General features: G+C 51.7%; 1 protein-coding gene across 1 annotated transcript in view; it reads left to right on the top strand.

The window, feature by feature from the left end:
* Positions 1-2,582: 2,582 nt before the first annotated feature.
* The window catches only part of Rpl10a (ribosomal protein L10a), a 105,452-nt gene continuing 97,143 nt past the window's right edge, over positions 2,583-10,891 (top strand). The window contains exon 1 of the mRNA XM_051153446.1: positions 2,583-2,590. Coding sequence (XP_051009403.1) covers positions 2,588-2,590 — 3 coding nt within the window. The 5' untranslated portion in view covers positions 2,583-2,587. The remainder of the gene's footprint in view (positions 2,591-10,891) is intronic.

Raw genomic sequence — 10,891 nt, 5'->3', positions numbered from 1 at the left:
TCATCACACTTAGCCTACCCCTGTGGTTCTATGTCTGCTGGCCAGGGCCTTATGCCAGTCTTTGTCAGCTCCTAATTAAATAAGAGCTTCCCTGGGGGCGGGGTGGGGGGAGGGGGAGCGGTGCCTTCCACTCCTGCTGCTTGGATGGGATTTCCAAAATGCAGGTGTTTTTCTGGACTCCTCATTCCCAGCCTCTGGGTGCTGTCCAAAACTGTGTGCTGTTGCTTGAGACAGGATCTCACTCTATAGCCCAGGATAGCCTCCAAGTCAAGGGTTGAGATTACAGGTAGGCACAACCGCGCTTAGCCATATCCAGGAGTTAATATTATATGTGCATGTGTGTGCGCGCGTGTACGCCATGGTGACCGTCGCGTCCGAGGACAGCTTTCAGGCGTCGCTTGTCTCCACATAGCCCCAGGAATCAGACTCAAGTCAGCAAGCCTGGCAGCAGGCGCCTTTTTGCTCACTGAACCGTGTCACCCTCGACCTGCGTCGTGAGTTTTGGGGGGGTCAAGTTCACGAACCCTCACTTGTGGTAATCTACCCAGGAAGACCCGCTGCAGTTTTGCCTCAGGGAGCTAGCCTCAGCTTTCATTGTATATGTCACAGCATGTGTAACTAAACGTTGGAGGTCCTTGAAAACAAGGATATTATCTTCTTCAACACTGCTCCCGATGCCGGACACGGGCCTCCTTGTGAGGAAGCTGTGTAAAATGGATTGGATAAATGTGACGCATGACTGGGTATGGTGAGGTTAGAAGAAGGTGACATTGATGAGACTGAGGCACAAGCCTGCCCCTCATCGAATTCGGTGAGTCAGGGCCAGCCTTTATGCTCAGGGTGAGCTGGTATCCAGAAGGGGTTCCTGCCCCCCTGGAGCGCGCTTGCTACCTGATGGCAAAGTCCACAGCTCCTGTAAGTGCATCTTGTGCTCTTTCAAGGAAGTCTGTGACATTTAAAGCATCACGAAACAGCTGCCAGGGTGAGAGGGTGCAGACCTGACGAATGGGTGCTGAAGTCCAAACTCCCGAGTGCTGTGGGAAAAACCAAACAAGCCAAGGGAAGCTTCCGCTGGGAATAGGAGTTGAGACCGCCCGGGGCTCCACTGCTCTGTTTCTGCGCGTGCACATGTACGCGCATGCGCAGGTTGGCTGTTGGAAGCAGGTAACGATTGATGGATTAATGTTCTTCTAATGAAAACGGAATCTATGTCCCACGAAAGCCTTCACTTACCAGGAAACTGGGACAGAGGGGAGGACATCCTATTAGGACTCTAAATGAGAGAAGCATGGGAGAATAGCAAAGTAGAAGGATCCAGAGGGTCCTAGAAACCTACCAGTAGAACATTATGATAGGCAGATTTGGGCCCAGGGGTCCCGCTCAAACTAAGGCACCAGCCAAGGACAATATAGGTGGTAAACTTTAAACCCCTACCCAGATCTAGCCAACGGTCAGAACATTCTCCACAGTTGAGTGGAGAGTGGGATATGACTTTCTCACGTACTCTGGTGCCTCACATTTGACCATGTCCCCTGGAGGGGGAGACCTGGTGGCACTCAGAGGAAGGACAGCAGGTTGCCAAGAAGAGACTTGATACCCTATGAGCATATACAAGGGGGGGTAATCCACCTCAGGAACAGTCATAGGGGAGGGGAATAAGGGGAAAATGGGAGGGAGGGAAGAATGGGAGGATACAAGGGATGGGATAACCATTGAGATGTAACAAGAATAAATTAATTTAAAAAAATTTTTTTAAAAAGAAAACGGAATCTATAGAGTGCAAAGTGTTGGAAAAAAATCAGTTTAGTAGTTCCCAAGCTCCAGCTACTGAAACTGTCTCCCGCCTTCAATCTCAGCTTCTCTGCTCCCGAAAGAAGGCGGGCCACCCCTGTACCCGCCATTCTCTTTTCCAGAATAAACTATCCAGGAAAAAAATCAGTTCAAGGTCCCTGGACGCTGTCCTCCGACCTTGTCCTTGTGGATGTGCATGCGTGCACACACACGATGATGGTAAGTTGCCTGGTGAGGCAAGAGGGCCAGAAATTCAAAGACATCATTGGCTACAGAGGAAGTTTGAGGGTGTCCCGGAACATGTGCAACCCTGTCTCAAAACAATAACAAAACAACAAAACAGAAAAAGGGGGGCGGGGAGGGAAATAATAAAAACCAAAAGCAGATCTCTAGGAGGGCAGCCTGGCCCTCAGAGTGAGTTCCAGGACAGCCAGGAACAGAGTGAGACCCACCCACTCACCCACATATTTTCCCAAAAAGTAAAATCAAAATAAAAAAAATCCAGAGAGAGAGACAGAGAAGAGGGGAAAATGGTAAAGGAAGACCTGATTGCAGAGATTCTTTAAAGGTAGGCAGAGTTGATTGGTTGATGTGCTGGCTGGTTTCATGTCAACTTGACACGCCATCTGCAGTCATCAGAGAGGAAGGAGCCTCAGTTGAGGAAATGCCTCCATGGGATCCAGCTGTGAGGTGTTTTCTCAATTGGTGATCAATGGGGAGGGCCCACCGTGTTGTGGGTGGTACCATCCCTGGGCTGGTGGTCCTGGGTTCAATAAGAAAGCAGGCTGAGCAAGCCATGGGGAGCAAGTCAGTGAGCAGCACCCTCCACGGCCTCTGCATCAGCGCCTGCCTCCAGGTCCCTGCCCTGCTTGGGTTCCTGTCTTGGCGTCTTTCAATGAGGAATAATACTGCAGACTTGTAAGCCGAATAAATCCTTTCCTCACCAAGTTGCTATTTGGTATTGGTGTTTCATCACAGCAAAAGAAACCCTAAGACAGTTGAGTTGATTACTAGGTTTATAAATCTTATGGTTTTTGTTGTTGTTTGTGACAAAATCCTACTCTATGGCCCAGACTGGTTAGGAACTTAAAATCCTAGCCTTCCCAGAGCTGGAATTTCATGTACTACCATGTATTGTAGTCCTACCATGACTGGCTGGATCATCAACCTTACCTCAGATAAAGTTTGCTATTTGGAAGGTTTTTTACTGAGCCAGAATCTCCTATAGCCCAAACTGACCTGGAGCTCACTGTGTAGCTGAGGCTAGCCCTGAACCCCGGCTCCTTCTGCCCTATCTCCTCAGTGCTGGGGTGTGGGCGTGGTGAAGGCCAGCTTGTGTTCTTGCCATGCTGTGACGAAACTTGGGGCCTTCCTACATCCCTAGCCCTGTGAAGAATTTAGACTCCACCCCCTGTGCCTCAGTTTCTCCAGTGGTAAAGCGGAGTCTTTTCCGGGCTCCTCGGTGTTCTGTGGTGGGGCATGGTTGAGGTATGACATATCAGGGAGAGGTGGAGCATATGATGTCTGAATGTGATCTAATTTTGAGCATCGTGGGAAAATGTTATCTTGAGGGACACTTTGGGAGAGGGCAGAAGAAGTTATTTCTTAGTTTTTTTTTTTTTTAGTCCCAAAGTTAGAAAAATAACTCTATCCTGTCCAACATCTTGAGAGGAGAGTGTGTTCTGTTTCAGATGTCCTTCTGTGTGGTTTCTGTGTACGGATGGGTGGGGACATGGGCCCGCAGTGCCACAGGTGTCTTAGGGGGGGAAGAGGAGTGATCCAGCGCCACCTGCAGGCCAGAGGCTGGCAACGCCTTGAGTAGGGTACTCTGGCAAACTACACTTCTCTGGGCATCTCTGGGCAGGTCTGGGTTGCTGAGATCCCTGGCTCTCTTCAAAGGGTCATAAAAACCTGGGCCTGTTTTTCCCACTTAGTTGGCCCAAAGGCAAATCTAGCCAGTGGAAAGATTTGGGGGACACTGTTTCAGTCAGGGTTGTGATTCAAGTAACAGAAGCAGACTGACCAAATTATGTATTTGTGGAAGGGAGCAAGTTTGCCGTGGCACAAGCGTGGAGGCCATTCAACAGTTTGAAGGAACCAGTTCTCCACTTCCACCATATGGGTCCAGAGGAATGAACAGGTCTGGCAGCAGGCACCTTTACCCACCACACCATCTTACCAGCCCATAAACAGAATAATTAAGAACACAAAAGAGGCCAGGTGGGGTGGTTAAGAACCAAATGGGGGCAGGTGAGGTGACTCAGGGTGTAAAGGTGCTCGCTGCTGCCAAGCCTGAGCTTTGATTTCAAGCCTCAGGACCCACATGGTGGGAAGACTGACTGAGTCCTGCAAGGCGCGCGCACACACACACACACACACACACACACACACACACACACACACACACACACACACACACACACACACAAACACAATAAATACAATATGGGGGGGGTAGTTCAACTGTTAAGGGCACTGGCTGCTCTACCAGAGGATCTCAGGTCAATTCCTATCATCCACATGGCAGCTCACAGCTGTCTGTAATTCCATATACAGGCAGGCAAAACACAAATGCACATTAGATAGGTAGACAGACAGACAGACAGACAGATAGATAATTTTTAAAAAAGGAAGAGCCAGGCATGGTGGTGCACGCCTTTAATCCCAGCTCTCGGGAAGCAGAGGCAGGTGGATTGCTGTGAGTTCGAGGCCAGCCTGGTCTACAAAGTGAGTCCAGGACAGCCAAGGCTACACAGAGAGACCCTGTCTCAAACAGCAGCAGCAACAACAACAAAAGGAGGAGTTAGGACTGAGGGTGAATATGGTCAAAATACAAACTATGCAAGTATGAAATTCTCAAAACTAACAAAAATATATTTTTTAAAATCCTTCAGAGAAATCTTGGTTTTTTTTTTTTTTTTTTTTTTTTGGGGGGCCCGGGGGGGGGGGGGGATCCAAAGGAGACCTAGAGATGTAGTTCAGTCCATAGAGTGCTTGCTTAGGATGCAGGAAGCCCTCTGTTCTATATTCAGTGTCATTAGGCATAAGAGGATTCCAGCCCATGGGAAGTGGAGGCAGGAAGGTCAGGAGTTCAAGAGCAGCCAGAGACCCCACACAAGAGCCTATCTAAACAAACAAACAACAACAACAAAGGCATAAATCTTTGACTTCCACAGCCATTTTTACTGCAGCCTCAGAGGACAAGGAAGGTGACATCTAAACAAATTAATACAAATTCATTTCCAAAGCAATAAAAGGGAGTTAGAGAGCCTGGCATGGTGGCGCACTCGAGCACTCAGGAGGCAGAGGCAGGCAGATCTCTGTCGAAGCCAGCCTGGTCTACAAAGTGAGTCCAGGACAGCCAGGGCTATACAGAGAAACTCTGTCTGGTGGGGGGCGGGGGAAGGAGCTAGAAAGACAGCTCGGAAGTCAACAGTGCCTGATGCACACGCAGGGCGCGGGGGGCCGGAGCGCAGATCCCAGCGTGCAGGAAAAGCAGGGTGCCGTGGGTCTGAGCACCCCTCTAACTGCAGGCCAGTGAGCAGAGCCAGACCAGTGAACTGCCTGATGACCATTCCCACAAAACAAGAGCTCCTGTCAACGAGAGACCCTGCCTCAGGAACAATGTGGAAATATATCCTTGGAGGACACTCAACACCCTTATCTCTCCTCCAAGCCGACGCACGCACGCACGCACGCACGCACGCACATACGCACAGCAGAAAGAAATGATGTGGGAATCAGCTGAGAATGTGGTGTAAGGAGAGCCAGAAGAGGGCAGAGGTAACCTGTATTGGAGGAGAAGAGGAGGGAGTGCCTGGCGACTGTTCCTGCCTGTCAAGTTCTGTTCCTTCCAAGATGATGAAACCAGCTCCTGCCAGATTGCCTTTGGCTACATACCCCCTTATGGTATATATGGTATATGTGGTGTATGTGGTATATATGGTGTATATGGTATATATGGTATGTGTTATATATGGTAAGGGGCGAGCTGGGATGACAGGTCTCTCCTCTAGGCAAGAGCAGAATTTCCTCTCCCAGGGAAGGCTGCTCCTGACTTAGGCGGACAAAAGATGCAGGCCCATGAATTTCTAGGGACAGAAATCTCAAGAGGGAGCAAAGTTCTTTTTGACTTTATTTTCCTGTCGGGGCAGGGTCTCGCATAGCACAGGCTGGCCTACAACTTTCTCTACTTAGGTAAGGATGACTTTGAATCTTTGCTATTTTTCCTCATCCACCTCCTGAGTGCTGGGGTGACAGTGTCACCAGGACTCCCCGTTCTTTCTCTTTTCCTTTTAACATTATTATTACATTGTTTTGTGTGTGTGTGTGTGTGTGTGTGTGTGTGTGTGTGTGTGTACAAGTGTGCACATGGAGGTGTGGAGAGTTCAGAGGACAACATTCGGGAGGCAGTTCTTTTCTCCCACTATGTGGGGCCCAGGGACTGAACTCAAGTCACCAGGCTTGGAGGCAAAGCAGGATTACCTGCTGAGCCCTCAAACAAGCCACCCAGTTTTGGTTTTCTGGTTTTTTTTTTTTTCAATTATGAAATTGGGAAGCTGGAGAGATGGTCTGTGGTGACAAGTGCTTGCTGCCCTTGCAGGGGGCTGCTTTTCAGTTCCCAGCACCTACATGGAAGCTCTCCATCATCTGCAACTCCACTTCCTGGGGCTCCAACGGCGGCTTCCAGCCTCTGCTGCACCGCACACGTGTGGTGCACAGACAGACATGCAGACAAAACACACATATAAAAATAGGTAAATGTGCCAGGCTTGGTGGCGCACGCCTTTAACCCCAGCATTCAGGAGGCAGAGGCAGGCGGATCGCTGTAAGTTTGAGGCCAGCCTGGTCTACAAAGTGAGTCCAAGACAGCCAGGGCTACATAGAGAAACCCTGTTTTGAAAAACAAACAACTATAACAACAAAAACGGGTAAATGTTTTTTAAATGTATGTGCCTGTGTATATGTTTTCTTTTATTTATTTTTTTCTCTTTTTGTTTTTTCGAGACAGGGTTTCTCTGTGTAACAGCCCTACCTGTGCTGCGCTCACTTTGTAGATCCAGGCTGGCCTCGAACTTACAGAGATCAGCCTGCCTCTGCCTCCCGGAGTGCCCAGCTTCTGTTTATGTATTTTCATTCCCTGGTCTCCCCCTATTCCCCCTCCCCCACCCTCGCGCTTTTTTGAAAATTAAATTTTGTCTCTACTCCTGTTACTCCGCCTCCCTTAGCTTTGCTTCTTGCTTCAAGTCACAGAAGCGTGAGGAGGATGTGGTAGCTCTACCTTCTTTTCTAGCTTTAAGCTTCCTTTTGGGAGACTTGCTGGACTCGTTTGACTAGCCCTAGCTCGTGCCCCCGCAGCGCCATCCTCAGCTGCCGCTCCCACATCTGACTGCAGAGGGCGCTGTAGACGCACCAGGGGGCAGCGCTGTGGTGGGCGGAGCGATGGGAATCAAGGGACCGGCTCCAGGCGGCGCGCCGATTGGCTGCTGCCCTGGCGGAAGGGGGCGGGGCGAGTGCTGGGGTCGGGAGTGGGGGGAGGTGGGTGGGAGCGGCGCGGTGACGTCACGGCACGGGGGCGGGGCCGGGGCTAGGAGCGTGTGACGCCGCAGGCCGCGGCGGAGCTGGGGATTAATGGGAAAAGTTTTGGCAGGAGCAGGGGTTTTCTGCGGAGCCTGCGGGACGGCGGCGGCGGCGGCGCGAGAGGCGGCCGGGACAGGTCCGTGCTGGGTCGGGAGAGGTTAGCGCGGCCCGGGGCGAGGTGGACGGTGGGATTCGGTCGACGTTCCGCGGGGCCGCGGCTTGTCCACGCTCGGCCTGCGCCCTGAGACGCCGCCGCCGGGGTACCCAATGCTTAGACCCCTGTGGCTGCTCCAAGCCGGGATCCCTGCCTCCTCCCACTCACCCTGACCCCTCTGGGGTCCCGTGGCTCCATCTCCCCTTCCCCGATTTCATGGAACCCTTCCGTCCTGAGTGCCTCCCTCCTGCCTCACTCGTCAGCTTCCCATCCTTGCCCTGTGGGTCATTGCCCTCTCTTCCCGTCTCCGTCCCCAGCTTCTGCGGTTGACCGATCCCTCCCCATCTTCCCTAGGATGTTGTGAGCCCGTCTGGTTTATACGAGGAGCCTCTTCTATCCTGGCTACCCGCAGAGGCCCTGCTTTTGCCCGGCTCTGCTCTTTTTGGTAGGAGTCTTGTCCTTTTCACTTCTTGTCGCCTGACCAGTTCGCTTCTAGGTTGCCTCTGCTTCGGGGACAGCCCAGAGATGCGCGATGGGCTTCGTTGCAGTGGGAGGCATGTCCAGTTGGTAGGCCCTTGTAATCTCAGCTTTACAGTGCTTCCCCTTTACGAGTCTGACTTCCAGGAACCCTTGGGGAGAGAGGCTCTGAGTTGGGTGTGCGCCAGCGGTAGCCGGAGGCTTCATGTAACTCTTTTCCCCTTCCAGGAAACAGGATTCATTTGGGACGTTATGGAGCCTATTTAAACCGTGTCACTTAAAGCTCTCTTTGCCCGCATTCCCCCCCTTCCACGTGCTGCCGTATCCTATAGAGCTAAGAGAATTCTCCAGAACCTTTGCCCAGGGATGACAGTGATCTTCAACTTGTCTTTTCCTCCCTGTACTGTCTCTTGGATGCTTTGTGTGTGTGTGTGTGTGTGTGTAAAAGTTACATCTATTTGTGGATGTGGGGTGGTTGTAGGTGTGTATAGGTCAGAGGACAGCTTACTGGAGTTGGGATTTGGTTCCCTGATTCTATCTTGTGGGCTCTGGAAGTAAACTCGGGTCCTCAAGGCTTGGGGGCAGGCGCCTCTACCTGCTCAGCCACTTCACCAGCTCCAGAATACATTTTCCCTCTCCCTGTTTGCGTTTTTAAAAAATGGACTGTGGGACTGATAGCCCTGGGGATGTTGGGCATCTATTTCCTTTAGTCTTGATGTCTTGGACCAGCCACTGCGTGTGTCTCTCCTGTCTTTCACTGACAGAATGTGCTACACATGTTGGTCACTGGATATGGTCCCTTGGCGCCTTTTCTCCTTCCTTTTCCTGGGCGGCTTTACTTCCTGTGGCTGGGAGAGGCAGCTGACGTTCCCTTTGCCCAGGTGTGGTCTCTCTCTGCCTGGGCAGGCTGTGGGATTGCACCAGCGAGGCCTAACTGGGAACAGGAGCTGGCTGCTTCCAGGCACATGGGTGGTGTCTCGTGTGTGTGTGTGTGTGTGTGTGTGTGTGTGTGTGTGTGTGTGTGTGTGTGGTTGAGCCCCTTTCGTAGGCTGTGGACCCCTGGATCCGTCCTCAGGGAGAGAACACACTTCTGTTCTTACCCCACCTGATCTCTGAAGAGTCTGGAAATGTGACCCACTCTCATATTAGAAGCGGGAGCCCGTGGTTGTGCTGGCACCAGGTTTCTAGGTCTCCTCTTCTGAGGATCACACACTCTGTCACTGAGACAGAATTGGCCACAGAACAGGCAGCCTTCTGGAGCCACAGCAGGCAGCCAACTGAACCAGCTTGACCAGACCTTACAGCTTTGTAATCTTCGTGTGCCGTAGGACTGTGGCTGGCCTGCGGTGTCTCGCCTCCACTGATTCCTATGCCCCCCCCCCCGCTGTGCAATAACGGGGGTGTGTGTGGAGTGGAGAGGGTTAGAAGGAATCTTCTCTTCCTATGAAAAACATCTCTCAAGGTTTGAAAACAACAGCAACTCTCTTTTACATTGTTTGTTTGTGTGAGTGTGTAGGACAAGTTTGGGGGAGGGGTCAGGTTTTCTCCTTCTATTATTTGGGTTCCAGGGATTGAACTCAGGTTCAAAAGCCTTTACCCACTGAGCCATCTTGTCCCCTCTACCCCCCCCCCCTTTTTTGAGACAGTTTCTCTGTGTAGCCTTGGCTGTCCTAGATTCACTTTGTAGACCAGGCTGGCTTCGAACTCAGAGCGATCCGCCTGCTTCTACCTCCCAAGTGCTGGGACTAAAGGCATGCGCTACCACTTCCTAGCTGTCCCCCCCTTTTAGGTTTGGGACAGTATCATTGTGTAGTCCAGGCTAGCCTTGAGCTCACTGTGTAGCCTAGGCTAGCCTATCTAATGGCAGTCTTCCTGCTCTGCCTTCTGAGTGCTGGTATTGCTGGCTGGGATACACCACCCCACCTGGGTCATCTTTGAGGGGGTACAGTCAAGTGCTTAGCAATCATTAGTTGGGTCTCTGGCTCCCCAGAGCCTCTGCCAGACTTCATTATTCATTTTCTTTTATGTGTGAGTGTTTTGCCTACATCTATGTCTGCACCACATGTGTACCATGTGTACTCGGTCCCCTCAGAGGGTGTTGGATCTCCTAGGACTGGAGTCACAGATGGTGACCACCACATGGGCGCTGGAAACCAAACCTGGGTCCTCTACGAGAGTAACAAATGCTCCTAACCTCTGAGCCACCTCCAGTCCCTTACCTACCTACCACCCTTGAGCAGTCTATTGCTGTCCTGTCTTTGTGCTCTGTGCTGAGGTGGCACGTAGGAGCCTTGAGCACAGCTCAGGGCCAGCCCTGGTAGAGCCTTTTAAGGCCGAGCAACACTGGCCAATCAGCTTCCTTGGGTGCATCCACTTGGTGATTTTTGCAGATCAAGGGTCAGTGCCTGTGGTCAGTGTATGAGGTGGACAGTAGTGGCATCGCCTGTCACCTCCATAGTTTACGGGGCTGACCCTCTGCTGTGTTTGGCGACTTTTTTTTTTTCTTTTTCCTCCAAGACAGGATTTCTCTATGTAGCCCTGGCTGTCCTGAAATTTACTCTGTAGACCAGGCTGGACTCAAGATCCACCTGCCTCTGCCTCCCTAGTGCCAGGATTACAGGTGCGTGCCACAACTGCCCGGCCTTGGGAGCTTTTCTATGGTGTGGGCTTCAAGCCACCCAGGGAAAGCAGCTGCTGTACGTCTTCCCAGCTCCACCTGCCATCCCTGACCCTCTTCCCAAAGGCCTGATAGGATGGTTGGTGTGGAGACTAGCCTGGGAAGCTGGTAGACCTCTGTTTTGGACAGAACAAGCTGCTCACCTGTTGTGCAAGCTGTCCCCAGGGCTTGAGCCCGGCATGACCTGGTACAATGAGGCTTATTCCCTCAGG

This window comes from Acomys russatus, chromosome 11 (assembly GCF_903995435.1).
Source record: "Acomys russatus chromosome 11, mAcoRus1.1, whole genome shotgun sequence".
In the NCBI taxonomy this organism is placed as follows: Eukaryota; Metazoa; Chordata; class Mammalia; order Rodentia; family Muridae; genus Acomys; species Acomys russatus.
The sequence above is the reverse complement of the archived record's forward strand: the minus strand, read 5'-3'. Positions and strand labels throughout refer to the sequence as shown.